The 18,003-nt window shown below is 37.2% G+C and overlaps 1 protein-coding gene across 1 annotated transcript in view; it reads left to right on the top strand.

The window, feature by feature from the left end:
* VIPR2 (vasoactive intestinal peptide receptor 2) overlaps positions 1-18,003 on the top strand; it is a 46,348-nt gene that overhangs the window by 774 nt on the left and 27,571 nt on the right. Inside the window, exons 2-4 of the mRNA XM_005426765.3 lie at positions 2,476-2,606; positions 13,972-14,079; positions 17,737-17,834. Of these exons, the coding sequence (XP_005426822.2) occupies positions 2,476-2,606; positions 13,972-14,079; positions 17,737-17,834 (337 nt within the window). The remainder of the gene's footprint in view (positions 1-2,475; positions 2,607-13,971; positions 14,080-17,736; positions 17,835-18,003) is intronic.

Here is an 18,003-nt window from a genome sequence, read left to right on the forward strand (position 1 = left end):
GAACGGTCCCATCCCCGCGGAGCCGCCGCTTGTGCCCCGCAGTGTACCCGCAGCCCGTGGACACCGCTGGTTAGCGCAGAGTTTTCACGGAGCGCTGCCCGGGAGCGGTCCAGAACCCACTGGCCGTCATCGTGGGGGGAAAAGCTCCACATCCACAACTGCTCTGTGATATGTACAATGGGATTGCGATGTACAAAGTAGTCAGAATATTGGAGTATTCTTTAGGGCGCCTGCTTTTATCATCTTTATATTTTCAAGCGTTTCTTAAGTAGATTGTAAAAGTCAGTTACATTGATGGAAGTATGATTCACAAAAAGAAATTTTTTAAAGCCTTTATATTTTTTGTTACTGTATAACACCAAAAGTCGGGAAACCATACTGAAGGTGAGTGCAAGCTGCTTGTCAGAGGAAATGTTCCTCAAATTGCTGGTCTACATGCTTTAGAAATTGTTAAGCTGCTTAATATGCAGGGATACTCCTGAGCTGGGTTTCCAGCTCGATGTGCACCTTTACATGCAGTTCTGTATTCACTGGTGACTAAGGATAACCTACTATTGGTTAAGCAGAGGAAAATATGGATGAGCACAAGTCCTAAAAAGTGGCGACTGCTCTCAAAATCTTGATGTGTTTTGGGAGGTAGTCAGAGCCACATAGTTTGGAATCCTTTAATCTCTTTAGCTTTGTGAAGTCCATCTGAATGAACTGGATGTGTTAGAACACAGTACAGTACAGTTTAGCATGTAGCCCAGCTGTGAAAAGTAATATTGTACCTTTGGGTAATAACAAGTTTTTAACAAAACTTTACTATTGACCACTGATATTTCGGAGGTACCAGAAAGAGAAGTTGTTTATTCAGCAGGCTTCTTAATTGCAGTAGCTAGTTTGACTTATCCTTCGTTTATTTAACATTTTTATTTACTGAACCTTCCTTTCCAAGACCCAGTAATTGTAAAACTTCTTGATGAGTAGGAAATCCACTGTCAAGTTACAGAATGTTAGCAATTGGAAATGAAAAAGAGCCAAAAATAAGTTTTGTGAAAGTGCTATTAAAACATTAAGTATACATAGGACTTTTATTTTACATGGCTGCGTCGGCAAAAAAGATTATACATTTCAAAATGTAGGTATTTTCAGTATAATGCTGAACTTTCATTTAAAAATTCTAGAAATCCTAATTTATATTAAATATGTGTCCTTGAAAGGAAAAGAATTCTGCCCTTGAAAAGTATAATTTCAATACTCAACATAGAGAAGAGACATGAAAAAGGCAGTCAGGTTCTGATGTTTCAGACAGTGAAATGAGACATTTGGAGATGAGACTGATTTTTGTGAGTTTTCATCACAGCCCCTGCTGTTATGCTTATGACTCTTGCACTGTATTTTTAAAAGCTGTGCAAGTGGTTTGTCCACAAAGAGACTTCAGCATCACCAAGTTCTCATTCCTAACTCTGGATCCGAGGTTCTGGGCCCAGAATCATAACTTAATTAATTATTAACATTTTTTTTAAAATTGCTGTGTCATTCATCAGAGATCATTACCAGATTCTGTTATTAAATGTCTCTTAAAAGATGTGAAAGAAAAGACAGAATCTTGGAGAGACACCATCTTTTTCTTGGTAATTACAAGCGTGAGGTGTGAGGATGACTGAGGTACTGCATATTCCCATTTTATTTATTTAAGGTGTGATTTCATTTGAGCTAATCAAACTGTCCCATCAGCTCCACTGACGTTTCCAGCTTTTCCATTTGCCACCTCCTGCAGGAATTTCTCCCATGCAGTCTCTTTCAGACTCCATGTGTTTCTCTATGAGGCTCTGACTGCCTCTCTGAATTCAGCTGACCCCAGCACAACTTTCCAGGGCCTTGTTTCTCTCTCCACTGCTGCTGTATTCCTGTCTCTTCCCATGGACATACATAAACTTTTCTGAAAATCGAGGAGCTGAAGGAAGGGCTTTGAACGAGTAAAGGCATTAGTGTTTTAATTTTTAAGTAGTGGGGTTTTCTTCCTGTGTAGCATTTGCTTGAATCAAATAATCATGATCTGGGGCCTTCAGCAGATAAAATATATATGGTGGAAAAGGGAAGAAAAGCAGAATTTATCATGTCAAAGAGAATGAAGTTTGATCAATTTTCATGTTCTGTGATTTGTATTAAACTTTCAGCTCCCTAACTTACTACAAAAGGGGAAAAGAGCAAATGTATCTACTCTCCTTTTTCACTTTCAGTTCAGTTTTTCTGGAGAAAAAGATCTGGTGGCACAATATTGAGGAATGCTCTAGAAAGTTAAATGAATGCTACAGGAAGAAGCCAGTAGAGTATTTCAACATTTTGTTCTGAAATGTCAATGTGTGAGAAGCTAAAATGGGCATTGAGTGTGTCTAGGACATGCTTGGGTGAAACCTGTGCCAGTTAAAGCTGTTGCTCTCAGTATTGGTAGTGGCATTCTTCATGAAACATTTTCATTCTAGTTTCAAGACATAACCCATTTGTTAATTTGACACAGGTGAATGGTGTCCATCCAGAATGCAGATTTCAGCTGGAGATTCACAAGGAGGAAACCAGGTGCATGGAACTTCTAAAGAATGTGAAGCCAGTGGACTACAAGGGTAAGAAAACTATAATGTAGAGATAACTGGAGTATTGAAGATTTTCTCTCTTTTCCTTCTTTGCTGTTGTGATTGCAGTTTCTGTAGTTGCCTGAGCTGTGCTTGGGATTTTACGGTTTTTAGAATTTATGGAATTTTGCATTAGATGCACTGCTGCAGCAAGCATATGGTGAGAGCTGTGCAGGCACTAAGAATGCCCTGGCTGGGGCACCAGCTGGGAGCAAACACGTTCTCATATGCTGAGATGTTGTTGTAGCATTTTCTGACTGGCAGAGCAGCTGTGATGACAGGACCAGCAGGAAGAGCAAATCTGAGGGAAAGCTGAAAGCCTTGGAGCCAAGCTTCTCTCCCTAGCTATGGCTGAGAGTAAAGTGCTGGTGGCAGAAAATATCTCTGGGTTTTCCAAGTGGACAGTGTTTCAGACTGAAGATCAGAATCACACCTAGAGGACCATGGAGTCGTGCAAAGGGAAAACCAGACAGTTGTGTTACGCCCAAAACTCCAACTCTCTCTGTTACTTTATTGTTTCATTTTATTTTGTCCTAGAAAGATAAATATATAGCTAGCTACATATCAAACGGTCATTTAGTGGAAGGAAGAAGAATAGTAGATGTAGGGGTTTTGTTAGGTTTTTGGGCTTGGGGTTTGTTTGGTTTGGGTGGGGTTTTTTTGGTTTTTTAAATTTTATTAGATTTCCTTCTTACATTTTCATGGGAGGAGAAAAAAAGTTTATGGAAAAATAACATTTTTCTTGTTAGTTGAAGCTGCTGGTAAAGCCGTTTTTTCAGCAAGAAGAATAAAAAGGTGACAAATTCAGATTGTCACTATGTGGTTTATTTGGGCTTTTTGTGTTCATTTTGTTTTGAATACACTCTGATGATGACTATGGGACCTCAGAGACTTGCCATCTGCAGTGCTCTTTGAGCATAAATATGAGTCTTAACTTAGGATGCTTTTTCCACCTCTCCTCAATTTAAATGTGTAACTCAGTACATATTCTAATACTAATTTGGATTTTAAAAAATTTAAAGGATCATCAACAGTTTGTATTTTGTTATAATTTCTCCATTTTATTAATCAAGATCAGTAATTTAAAAAATGCAAAATTTTACTGGAATAATTAATCTAGATTTAAGGCTTTTATTTATATATGACTAGTGAAGAGAGATGGCTGTTACATAAATAATACTGGTGCAAAGCCAGATGGAGAAATAATTAGTAGGCCAGCTTAATGAATTAAATCATGAACCAATAAATTCCCTGTTAGCTGTTACATGGCTTTGAAAGTCAAGCTTTCCTCAAGATACACTTTTGTGATCCAGATGCTGAAGTGCTCCAAGGGTATCTTTGTGATGCACAGCAGTTTTATCTTGGGTTCCCTAAGGGAAGAAAGAAGTTTGCTGTCAGTTTTTTCTTCCCAGCCACTTTTCACTGGGAGAGGGGTGCCTCCTGAAGTAAAATGCTGTGAAAGAAAACTCATGTCTTGGTAGGACACAAGATGTCTGATGGTGTTGATTCAACCCTGCAGTCAGTGGCAAAGCAGCAGTGAAAGGATTTAGACATTTTATTGAATACCCATGTGAAACTAAGGGAATATTCCATTTTGTTGGAGACTGGAATAAAGCCCTCCCTGCTTTATGAAAACTGCATGTTTAATATTACAGGAGAATTCGTTCTATGCTTTCTGTTACAGATACCCTCACCAAGAACCTCCAGAGAGTAGCCTATGTTAAATATCTGCATTTGCACGTACAAAAATAGACATTCTCTGTGTGTCCTTATTCTTCTAGTAAGCCCTCTGTAATCATACAAAGAAATAAGGACTCTTTTGAACATTAATACTCTGACTGCTGAAAAAGTAGAACAGCTAAAGAAAATTGACAAGCTGGAGCTAAATTGTAGCTCCACGTGTAACTTGTAATACATTTGAAACATAATTCTTTACAATAAATTCCCAAATTCTATTCCACTTTTTCCTGAATGGGAAAGATGGTTATACAGGCCTTGTCATACTTCCCTGGCTTTAGTATGTGCTACCTGACTACAAAAGCTGTTAATGAAGTCTTATGAAGGAACTGTCTTGATCTTGGAAATAAGAGTTCCCTGAGATTTGCCACAGAAGGCTTGGACCTCCATTATCAAAATCAGTGGGAATATTTTCATTAATTTATTGGGCACCTGGGAAACCTTTGCACCTCTATTTCACATGGTCCAGAATTTGGCTGCATGCACAGCTTCTGAATTTCGGAGCCTCCAAATAGTATGGGACAAGTAGTTTCTTCTTTGAATTAGATGTCAGTTATGTATTAAATATCTTATCTTCTCAGCTCCCAGTTAGGAAGATGAAAAGGAAACATTTAAAGGCTATTGGGCTTTCTTTGACATGATAAAATGATCTTACACCTGAGCTGTCTCAAGACAGGGGCTGAAGAATTTTGCTGAGTAATTTTTGCATTGCACCTGAAATCACTGACTATGAAGTCTATGAAGCACTTCTTGGCTTCAGTAGTGTTTTTCACACAGCAGTGTGTTTTCCAAAGAAACATTGTATAAAAACAGTGTAAGCATCCTTTGAACAATGCTAAGGATATGCTAAAACCAAGGGGCCCAGTTGGTCTAAAATTCTGCTCATTTGCCAATGTCAAACTGTGAGACACCCAAACCTCTTTCTTTGCACCCTTTGGGGGATTTTCAGGCATTAGCACATACTTTTCCATTAGTGGACAGCATTACACTCCATTTAGGGGAGAAGTCACTCTCCAAAGACCTGTAGCAGTGCTTTCCTCCCTGTAGTGCTCTTTAGAACATCTGGTTGTTTATTTTATGTAGACTGCATTAGCTTCTATCCCCATTTGCTGTCTTCTTTCCTCCTATAATTTGGCCCCTGAGATATGGATGCACCTTAGCTGGAAGCCTAGGAGATGTTCTTCTATCTTTGGGCACATGTCTTTATTTTCGAAGGACAGATGAATTGCATTCTAACTAGCTCATAATAGCCATAGATTTTGAGGTCTATATGGAAAAAAAACTGATTTGTGTTTTATCTGCTACCAATGGTTTGTCTTCTAACAAAAAAAAATAGTAAGTTCCTAAGAAAAATGATTGAAAATACATAAAAAATTGTCCTTCTGCAAATTTTTGCAGTATTCAGTATTTATATGTATATTCAGTATTTAGAATTTTTCCTTATAAAGTAACTGCCCTCTTTCTCTTCACCTTCAAGTGAAAAAATGAAATCTTGTGGTCAAAAATGTTAAAACTCACAGGTTTTTAACAGGTTTCTACAACTAAAAGTTCTAAAAAAGATTTCATTATGAAAAGAATGAAGTTTATCGACTTTTGATTCATCTTGGACAGAGTGGTTGCACAGTTAAATGTGTCTTTTCAGATTTTGATTTCCAAAATATTTTTTGTGAGACCCATACATCAGACAACATTTTTAATTTTAGATATGGCTTTTTAACTTTGAGGAAGGGATGTAGACAAAAAGAAAAATGGCTTTGGAAAGAATTTCATAAACCTCTCAAAGAGAAGCTTCATAATGCAGCTTGTAATAGGAAATTAAAAGAGACAAGACACCAAAATTATGCTTATCATTATTTGTAAGTTTAAAGCGAGAGGGACCAATATTGCTGTGTAATCCAATCTCCTGAATTGCCCTGTCAATAGAATTTTCCTCAGTGATTCCAGCACTGAGCTCATGATCTTGTGGATGAACCAGAGCTGTTCAGAATAGTGGGATGAACATTCAAATGTCAGACCCATGGCAAGTTGCCCAGAAGTCAAATTTATCTGATCAGCTTACCTGTTAAGGTTGTTTTTCCAGGAAGAAAGATGAATATTTTGCATTTACACACACCCCCACACCTTTGTGTATAATACACACACATCTCTCTATAGCCACACCAACATGATCACTTTATCCTCCACATTAGTAAATAGGAGACTGACACAAAGCCAGATTGGACCTTTCTTCTGTTACATGAACAGGAATCTCCTCAAGGGTCCCCCTTTCTTGTGCTCCCTGTCTCATCAAGGTCTTGCATCAGGTTTTGTTTAGTTTTGCAGCTATTTTCTATATCTGACTATTAAAAAGAGTCAGTACTTCAGACTACAGTGGTGCTGACAGTCCTCTGAGGTAGCATTCAAAGTAGAATTAAATGAGATGGTGGGGTCACGGAACTTCTTTCATGCAGGACCAGTAACTCTTGGAAGCACAACGTTAGCTTTCTTCAATCTCTGTGCTGTAGTGCAGATATGTTGCTACTTTTTAGTTCACACATTTTTTTTTAAATTAAGGAAGCTAAAGGGGCTGCTTTGGATATTTTTATGTTTTGGCTTTCACTGATTGAAGTGTCATCATTAATGACACCACATAAAACTGACCCTTACAGTATTGACAATGTCTGGGCTTTGTGGAAGCTGTACTTAAATATCTGAGGGCAGAAGAGAGGCAGAGCTCTGTCTTTTAAGGAGGCTGGGTGAGAAAAGGTGAGAAAGAACCTTGAATGAAATGAGTTGCCTACTGGAAAGTAACTAACTGTAAATAAAACGGTGAATACCAAGAAAACATCCTGATCAGCCTCAATCAAAAATCTCACATAGTAAAATTTACTAGCAGTGACAATAACAAACCCTTTTGGAAAGAAGAGAAGCACCAGGTGCTCACAATGATTTTAAAGATATGAAAATTCTGCTCTACCCAAAATGGAAATAGAAATTTGCCAGTAGACATTAGTATATGGCATTTGTAGCCCTGAAGAAGGAAAATGCACGTCCATAGGTGAATTTTTTGTGTTTTTCAGAAGATTCTGAAGGAAATACTGCCCAACATAATCTTGCACTGTCGGCTGTGGCCATGGCAGTCTATTCTCTACAACATCCAAAGTTGAAATACCACAAGAAAGAATTTTGAGTACCAAAACACTGAAAAAGCTTCAGCTAATGCAACAAATAGCACATGGGTTAGACATAATACACACTAGCAGAAATATATGGTCCACTTCTTAATAGAGACTGTTAATATTTTGTGGTGGGGTTTATATGAACAGGAGATTGATTTTTAACAGTAATTTTCAAGAATGTATAGCATGTCAGAATTGGGGCAACATAAAGATGAGGGTATCTCTTACAGCTTTGACTACACCCACATTAATATATTTGCATAAGAATAGAAAATAATATTCTTATGGTAAGATTATCATGATGTTCAGTCTTACAAAAATAAATGCTCTTGTCTCCACAGGACATTTGGAGTAATTGGAAAGCAGGATTTACCTGGAAAATTTGGATGAAAGTTTGTTTTCTTTTTTGAGAGGGTTTTTTTTCAAAGTTTTAGCTGGCAACTTCCATATTTCCCCACAGAACCCTGAAAATATGTAAATTACACTAAGTGTAAAACTGGCCAATAGATTTTTGATTGTCCAAAGGGAAACTGTTCTTCAAGAGGATAACAAGACAATTCTTCTGAAGTGTTTAATTTTATGAAAATCCAGAAATCCCTTAGAAATCTTGGATACAGTATTTTTGCCATTCCTGGTACTAGAACTGGCTTTTGAAGAACCTATGAACTTCAAATATTTTAGGTTAATATGAGATAAACTCTACTGGTTTCATCATTCTATTCAAACTAGTTAAATCTGATGTATACTGTAGAATTTCAAATTTCTGTTTGCTGTCTACAAGTAGTGTTTGTTGACTGGAAATTAAAAGTTTTTCCATTGGCATTTCCTCCGTGTTTCTGAGTAATTGGAGCTGCTTCTAGACCCCATTGCAGCCAGAGTTTGTACTGTCACAGGACTGCAGGCAGGCAGCTCCACTCAGAGGGACTTTGGCAGGCAGGGTGTGGCAGGTCCTACCCCCAGGTCAAGGCAGGCGTCCCCAGGCAGGTGTCACCTCCCTGGGACTGGGACATCAGCCTGCAGAGGTGAACAGGGCCCAGCACCAGGTTTGGGCAGAGCCCTGGGATGGCTGGGCAGGGTCACAGTGCAGGGCAGGGAGAGGAAGGCACAGGCTCTGAGGAGGATGAAGGCAGAGCCATCACAGCCTGTTCATGCTCTCAGAGCCCTGCCAAAAGCAGGTGGGAAATACCCTCAGTGGGGCAGCCTTTTTTGGGACTGTCTCATTCCTATTCCCGCTCTGAACAGTTCTGCCTTGTTCCCAGCTTGTGCAGCACCTATTTTTCATTTTGTTTTGTTTTGGTTTTTTTTTTTATCACTTGTGTGAAAATCCAGAAGGAATGTCAGTCCATATATGTTCATAATTCCCATGCGACCCAAGTTCCATGCTGTGGCACACAGGTCTGCAGTCTAGAAATCATTGCCCATAAGAGGTGAGATGGCTCCTGCTCTGCCAAGTTAACTACAAAAATCAAAACATTGAAAAATAAACCCTAGGCTAGCTGTCGACTTTCTGACTCATTTTCAAAGCACTCTGTTGTTTTTTCATGTTTTATGCATGCCTAGACAGTTTTGAAAAATGCTAAACCTCTCTTGGAAGTGACAATTTTTAAATCCAAATACGAAGTGCCACCTAGTGGTTATATATTTATAAAATGTGTCTAAAACCAAAATTTTCCAGCACAAGCCCCAGTGTTTTATGGTTTTATAGACAAAGAGGCACATGTAGGTAAGTGAACTTGTTGCTCAAAGACTGAATCTCAAAAAGCAGGATGATGCATGGGGTGGCACCACTTCTGTAAGCTGAAGAAAATGGGAAATGAAGTTTATAGTGTGTTATGTTTCCTTTCATTATGAACTATCTGCAAATGCATGACAAGCATTAAAGACCAAACATTCAAATAAAGTAAGTGATCTCATTGAAACTAGCTAACAATAGTATCTGCAGTGTCCTCTGGAGGAACAGGAGGAGAGACTTTTGGGCAAGTCACTGAGCAAAGCATTTCAGGGAAGTTTGGTTGTTTCTTGGATATTCTGTGAATGATAAATCAGAGAAATAAATGGTGTAAATGTAGAGACTGAAAAGGGATTGTTTTATGCAGGCTTCAGGAGTGTTCTTCTAGACACCAGAGAATCAGGGATGAAGAACCTTTTTTCTTCTTGCCTTTGCTAGTTTTGTTAAGAGTTGTTAATGGCTTAAACTCAGAGATCAACCCAGCCCTGCACAGATACTGGCTCACTCCCCCACCAGCAGGACTGGGGAGAGAATTGGGAAGGTAAAAGCTGGAAAACTCTTACATTGAGATAAGAACAATTTAATAGATAAAGCAAAACCCACTGTTCAGCACAAATCCAAACCAGACCAGTATTAGCAACTGTGAGGAAAATTAACTCTATCCCAGCCAGAACCAGCCCAATAGTTAAAGAAAAAGCTGAAGAATATAATAGTAGACATGCAGAAAAAGTTGAGGAGCTAACACAGATCTAACTGGACTGACTTTTTATGTGTGCATATCAAAGTGAAAGGACAAAAACACTCAATGCTTGAGAATTTATTGAAGCATAGTGCAAACATAGAGACTAAATCCAATAATGAGCACAAAAGAAAAAAAATATGTACATTAAAGTATATCTGGGTACTCAGAATACTTTAAAAATAGTATAAGTACAAATTACAGACATTATATGAAATAAACATTGGAGCAATTAAAGTTTTGCCTTAAAAGTGAATTACAGAAAGAAATAGAAAGCTAGCTATAGAAAGTATAATTTTACTGGTAAAATTGTTACCTGAACTAAAATATAAGGCCTTATTTAAACCTAAAAATATGAATTTTTTTATCTGACTTGATCAAATATCCTTCAGAGACAGTAGGAAGCAGGCCTACATATGTGAGAGATGGGTGAAATTTCCAGAAAATGAAACTTTAGATAATGATTTTATGAGTGATGCAGTGATGGATGATAGTCCAGAAATCCTAACACCGAATGCATTAATGGCTGGACAGACAGTTGTAGAAAGTGAGTTGAGAGGAGAATACAATGTTTGATCAAGTTAGATATTCTATGTTGGGAATCAGAAACATTTAAAATAGCATTTACCACACCTTCACTTCCCAACAATGTGGTATTTAAAGCAGCATAGACCTCTTTGTGTTCACTGGAAAGAAGCAGGCAATCGTTGGGAGCACTTAATCTGGCCTAATTTCAATTGTTTTAAGATGAAGTCAAGTGAATTGTATCCCACCTCTGCATAAGGGTATGTTTTCCTGAGATAAAAAGATAAATGAATGCAATATTGTTAAAATCTGAAGTAATTTGAAGAAGGGGGCAATGAGGAAAGGTGTGATTTGAAAGCCCAGAAGATGCATTGCTGTTTAACAGTTCTAATTCTAGTAGTAATTACACCAGTAATTAATACCATTTCAGCATTCAAACTGGATTCAGATGCCCACTGTAGTCATTCAGTGACCATAAATGCCTCCAGGACATTTCAGCAGTTTTCTCAGATGTCCTGTACCATTATCAATAAACCTGTAGATAACCATAAATTGAGGGTTAATATTCTTGGAGTCCTGGTGACAGCCACTTCAGTTTCACTCACGTGATTTGTGATGCATTTGAATGTAGTCTACATGCAGGAAATACATCTTTGGTGTTACTTCAACCATTTGATTTGAGGAATCTGAAACACTACCATTCTCTCCTGGGCCATAGATGCTTGTAACGTCCTAAAATACTGAGGAAAAATAAAGGAAAAAAACATATTTCAGAAACCACTAGTGACTTGTGATGTTTTGAACATCAAAAACTTGTATACTGAGTTCCTTGCAGCAAGCTTGAGATTTGATACTCATTGTGTTGATTAATTTTGGTAGGAATAGGACTTGAACTTCAATTTTTCTATATAGTATTTCATCCAATTGAAGCTTGAATAAGATTTTAAAGTGTTTTCTGTGGAAAACATAGCAATGAAGCTCTGAAGGCCATGCTGTTCAGCTGCTTGTTTGGCAAAACCTTAGCCCAGTCAATGTACAGTAGCAAAGAAAAAATTTACAAAGTCCTCTGAGCTGTTTGCAGATTACTGTAATAAGGCCACCATTTTACAGAGAGTTGATTAAACAAAAGGGAAAATTTGAGAAAGTCATCAGCTTCCATGGGTGTGCATGAACAGCTTCATGACTCATCTCAGCTCTCACTGTTAGTGGAAATGGGGTTGAAATAAAAACGTCTGAGGTCTTACAAGATGATAATTATTCTTGTGTACTCCAGGGCTTGTTTATGCTGGCTCAGGCAGTCCATCAATCAAAGCCAAAAGAGTTTCATTTTGTCGCTGTAGTTCTGAGTGCTGGCAGATGAAGAAAATAGTTTCTTTGTCTTTCTGATTACTTGTATGTCGTGTTATTATGTTGGTTTTGGCTTAAAATCAATTGGGGAGGAAGCATGACCTGAATTGGTTCAGGTAAACATTCTTTTAGTTTGAGTAAGGTCTGGTGTTGCATCATAGAGATTTGGACTTGATTTTGACCCAGAACTGCACCTCAGGAAGGACTTAAGCATGTTGAAATTCCATTTCAAAGGCTCTGAAGGTGACCTGCTCAGTGTAAACCTCTGAAATTGTGTACAGATGGCCAAGCCACCATCAGAGATCTCTCAGGGATACTGTTGGTAATGCCAAGAGAGGCTGATGCAGCACACAGGGCAGTGGAGGATAAGGCATTACGTTATCTACACATAGAGATAAACTTTGTGAAGTGTTCCCTTTAGTAATTCCTTATTTTTGGCATAATCCTTCTGAATATAGAACAGATGCTGCATTTAGAGCTGTACAATCCTAAGAGGAGTGAAGAAAGACCCAGTCCCCATAAGCTAGTGAATCCTCTGGAGAATTGCATTTCCTTGGGAAAGTGCATAAAGAGGACTCTGTGGAATTGGTGATCAAATGTAGAATTTCTCCCATAACCCTCCTCTCATCTTCATTTATCATCTTCAGACCTTGTTCTTGTGCCACTCAGAGGCTCCCTCACAGCTATCACACTTGGATGGATGCTTCCAGAGGAAAGCAAGGCCCATGGGAACACTGTGCCACCGGCTTTCCTTCGTGCTGCAGCTAGGACACAGCCCTGGGACAAATCCAGCTCCTGGTCCTGTTACACATTCTTTGGTTCCCTAGTTTACATGTGCTTTGAAAGTAACTTAAACTTTGAAAGCAGGATGCTGCATATTTTAAGTCAACACAAGCTGTCCAAGTTTAATTGCACTAAGAAGTTTTTATACAAATATAGAACTTCTAAATATTCCTTTTCAAGTTTCATTTAACTCATGTGGCTTGATTTTGGGCATGACCTCACAGAATAAATTAATAATGAATTGCTAATACTATAAATATTCTGAAGAATAATATGGCTGTGAGCAGTTCCCAATCCAAGTTTTATGTTCTCTAGTGAAAGGAACAAACTGTCCTTTATACTGCTAATAATCTTATGGAGATAACACCAGTGGGATAATAATTTGATTTTTGTCTTTAACATCTTTAACATTAATTACAAACTAAAATTTTTAATTGCCTTATCTGAAGACATAATGCCCAGAATTTGGCATGATTTATTCTTTTTTTTAATAACTTGAACTGAGATAATATGAGTAACATTTCCTTGCTTCTTTGTCCTTGCAAGGCTTGTGTTGACAAACTTTCATAGCTCTTTGCTTAGCTTAGAAGATATGCATTATAAACAGACCCCTTTAAACAGGGCATGATTGAGCCAAATGCCTAAAGCAGCCATAGGAAGATTTACACTCATTCACAAGATACAGCCTTTGAGCCACATTGATATGGATATCAACATGGGCAAAGCTGTAGCAAGTTACTTTCTAATTGTAACAAGCATTTAATGCCCATATAAAATATATCTATGAAATCTGAAGGCCCCGTGCTCTTCCTGAAACCAATATATAGAAGCATTCTTTGGTCAAATGTCTGGTTTTCAGTTTGAGAGATTATTCTGTAAGCCCGTGCTTATTGTTCCAAACACTCTCCAATCATAATGCACGGCTGTCATATGTGGAGCTGAGTCCAGTGACCTTCTTGCATATTTATTTGTGATGTTCAATCTGCTTGATAGAAAACTCTATTTTAACTGTGATTAGGAAATTCTCAAAATTTTGCAATTCTTAATAATCCATATCAATGCTAGGAGTTACTTTTTAATCTTTCTTTTTTCTTAGCATCCTCACATCACAATGACATTGTTTTAATGAGACATCTGCAAACAACATATTAACTGACCTCAAAATTGGCTGGCTAATCAGCAGACTCTTATGATTCCTTTAAAGTTTTCATGGAAAATATCATCTTTTCAGCTTTCTTGAAGGAGTCTAATATTTTTTGAACCACTTGTCCAAAGCTTTCACCACATCTTTATAAGCAAACCCAGCTTTCAAGGCTGTTAATGCTGGTTTTGTTTCAGGATGTGTTGGGGTTTGGGATAACATCACCTGTTGGCGTCCTGCGAAGATTGGAGAGACTGTCACTGTCCCTTGCCCAAAAGTATTCAGCCTTATTTCTGGAAAACCAGGTATTTTATTTTAAGGTGTATTTTCACTGGCTTCTCTCTGGTATTCTTTAACATGGTGTGCTAAAAATGGTTTTATTTGGGGGTTTAATTTTCTTTGTAGATTAAAAATTCTTGTCAGAGCTGTTCAGGATACACCATGAAAAGATCAAATTATCATCTTTGTGTTCTTTTTGGTGTTCTTTGAGTTAGATACTAAGTATATTTCTGATACAGTGACACTCACCAAAGCTGCTGACATTGCTTGCTCTTTTTTGACCTATTTTGTTAATTACTAAGGCAGCTGAGCCTGACTGACATCTCTAACAGTTGCCAGCAGGCCACATGTAGGTTGTTCCCTCTGTGTCTCAGGAGGGGAGCTCTGTCTTGCCATCATGAGAATAAAGAGCCCACATTAACAGATAATACCTAAAAATTACTGCTATTGCAATTTAAGGTAGTTATTATGAAACCTTTTATTCTCCTTTTTAATGGAACTTGAAAAGAGGTCATCAGTGTCTCAGACTGCTGAAACATTTAACTGGTTTAAGTCTCCCATCTTCTGCCCCATCTTGTCAATACATCATATTTTGCCCTGTGGCATTTGAGAGGGGTTTTGAAAATAGGTGATGCACACAGAGTATTTCACATGTATATCAAAATGCTGCTGGAAAAATCTTATCCCCATTGCTCAGGTGGGAAACCATTGTCATGAAGAGCTGGTGAAAGATGAAAGTTACCAAGAGTTAATGTAATTCTTTTTTTGGGGTGAGGGAAGGGGGGGGATTGGTATCCCCCCAGTATTACTTTTAACTTAGAGGCTAATTTGGGGTATGACTAAAATACCTTTAGACTCAAAACTGTTGAATAAGTCTTGTTCCAGTAAAAAATAGATAAGTAAAACAATCTACAGATGAGCAAAGGTTTTCATTCCTGGAACTGGTGAATCTTGATTAGTTTATCATGGATAGTCTAAACAATTTGTAAAGGGGAAAGTATGTGTAATCGTCGCTAAATGTTGTGAAATCTATAAAAGTTTTCAAATTACTCAAGCAAAGATAATAAAGTGTTGTCATGAGACAAGGCAAACTAATAAATATCAAAAATTCAAAATCTGAATTAAATCACACTGCTTCTGTCTATTTGCCAAAATCTAGCGCATGCACATTCTTTCTGGAGTTTATTTCACAAACTTTAGTTATATTACAACACCATTTTAATTTTACTATAAAACATCTGCAATAAATATTTAAGTCTGAAACCTCCACAGTGCATTACAACCCTATCTAACTTCACCATGGTGTCAGCAAGACTGAAATATTTATCCATTTTATAGTTTGCTATCATTTTCCCTGATCCAGCTTTTTTTTCATAGCTACCTGTTTACTTCCCTTGTGGAACTAACAGGGTTGATTTTTAGAGGTTCCTGTTCAATTAAGAGTGTTTTTTAAACCTTGTCTTTCTAAAATTTCAGAGAAGGAAGACAACAAACATTTTGCATGGTTTGTTCAATGAAGAGCTAACCAAGCATCTTGGTACTTTCATAAGCTGATTACGCTCAGGCATATGTAGTCTATTTAATTCATACACAGCACTTTACAAATTAACTTCATTCTTACATTGGAAAATTATGAAAATACCTTCAAACAAGAAATTTCACTCTTTTTATTTAGCCAGATTTGTGAGATGTATGTTTTAGCTTTTAGTGTTTAGGAGGAGTTAAAATTCTACTACAAGATGATCTAGACTACCTTATTTTTATGCAAATATTCCAAACTTCAAGTAGGCTTTTAAATGCCATCAGTTTCTTAAAGGACTTCCCAATTTAAATTGTGAATTTAAAAAAGTAGTTTTCTTCTCATCTTTAGAACTTTTGGAGAGCTGGTTCTAAATTTCTTCTGCGGTGCTCTGTTATAGTTTAAGCATACCACATGATTAATTCTGTATTGAACATTAGTAACTTTTGATTAAAAGAATTTTTACTGTAAAAGCAATCATATTATCCTATAATGTTTTTCCTGTATTTTACAAGTTTATTAGTCTCAGAAAGTTATTATTCAAATGTATGTGTCAAGTTAAAGGTTTTAAATAAGTTTGGCATCTGAAATACTTAATTGCATGAAAAGATGGTGTAGAAATAAACATTGCCTTCCATAGAACATTGCCCAACTCTCTTTAGGTTGGAAGGTACTGCAGTATTTGAAGCAGAAAATGCTTCAGTGTCTTGAGTACATTGAGTTTTTTCTTGCAAAACTGGCTTTGACACAATTGTGGTTCTGTTAACACATTCCTCTGCTCTGCCTGGTCAGAGAATCTTGATGTACTTTTAAAGTGAAGACTCTTCGCAGTGTATAAATAGGTGACATTTTCTTTTAAAAATGTCATTTCTATGCCAAATGGCAAAAGTGGTCCCGTTGTTTAAGGAGACTGTGGGTTCAGGTCAGGGCTTTTTATTAGCTGGAAAGATTTGGTTGTTGGCTGGTGAACCACTTATGGGATATTTACAACTTTCCACTGAAGACTTTATACAAAGAAGAAATTCCAGTAACCAATCAACAAAATAAAGATCACAAAAGCTTCAGTTTGGAGTGTATATAAACAAGTTTGGTTCTTCTTGACCAACACTGACCTATGGCACGTAAATTTATTTTTCTGTGGTGAAAACCAGGAATCTTTAATTCAATTATAGACCAGTGGTAAACTCCAAACCAAGGCAATATATTATTACAGATTTCAAGTATCATAGATATACAAATTGCGCTAAGCAATGTGAGGGGAAGTTGGCTATGAATAACATAGTAAGTTATAATAAATGTGATGACTATTCTTTCGTCTGACATGAGGCTTTTCTGTTTTGCCTTCTTGAAATTGTTCCATATTGCATGAAAATTAATTCATTTTAATTAGATTAAGAAGTAGAATCATGAGTTGCCCCCATGTCATCTGTGTGACTTCGTCTCTGGAAAGAGTCAACTTTTTCTGTCAGCGCCAAACAGAAACTTTCTGAAATTAATAAATGTTCAAAATTCCTTTCCATACTTCCACACATCCTGTACATTCCCAGCACTACATTGTTTCAGTATTGGTTCAAAGGGTGAAATTCAGCATGCATCTTTACCTCATTCTTCAGCCTATGACATAACTTGTCCTTTGAATTTCATTACCAGACTTACCAACATTTGCTGTAGCAGTAAGTCATCATCTTAATGTCTAAGAGCTTTTGTAAGTCTTCAGTAGATTCCTTGGTATTGGCTTCTCAAAAGCCTTAAATAAGAGGTTAGAACAACTCTCACTCAAATTACTTTTCTTTCAAATTACTTTACCTACAAATAACCCCTTTACATAGTGAAGTGTATGGCTCCCTTCTGAGTATTTTAAATAAAACACCAGAACAGTTTAGGCTTTTGCAGATGTGTAACAGAAATAGCTGCTATACCAAAGGAAAAGTCTTGGGTCTACTTCTGGTTTTCTGTAGTGCAAAGGCAACTCCAAGCAAAACTAAAAGCCAAAGGAATATGAATGAAAAGCACATGAGAGGAAATGGCTGGGTTGAGTACTAGGAAACAAAGGAAAAAGAGCTAGGTTGTGATCAGCTAATGACACAGTTAGATTGTCTAAGGAGTCATTGATGAGGAGAGTTTTGAATCTTTCTGATTTAAACTCTCTAATTTTGCTTTACAGGAAACATCAGCAAAAATTGTACGAGTAATGGATGGTCGGATATATTTCCTGACATCTTAAGCACTTGTGGATATAATGACTACGAAGATGACTATAAGGTAGGAAAAATACTTTTTCTATTCATTTAGATGATGGTGTTCAGTACAGCTTTCAGATATATTCTGCTTCTAAATAAATCCCATTTTGCTCAGACTGAATAAAAATGAGATTGAATAAAAATCTTTAGAAATTTTTCATAGCATTGGTTGCAATACGCTTGGATTGCAG

The sequence above is a fragment of the Geospiza fortis genome, unplaced genomic scaffold (assembly GCF_000277835.1).
Source record: "Geospiza fortis unplaced genomic scaffold, GeoFor_1.0 scaffold282, whole genome shotgun sequence".
Lineage (NCBI taxonomy): Eukaryota > Metazoa > Chordata > Aves > Passeriformes > Thraupidae > Geospiza > Geospiza fortis.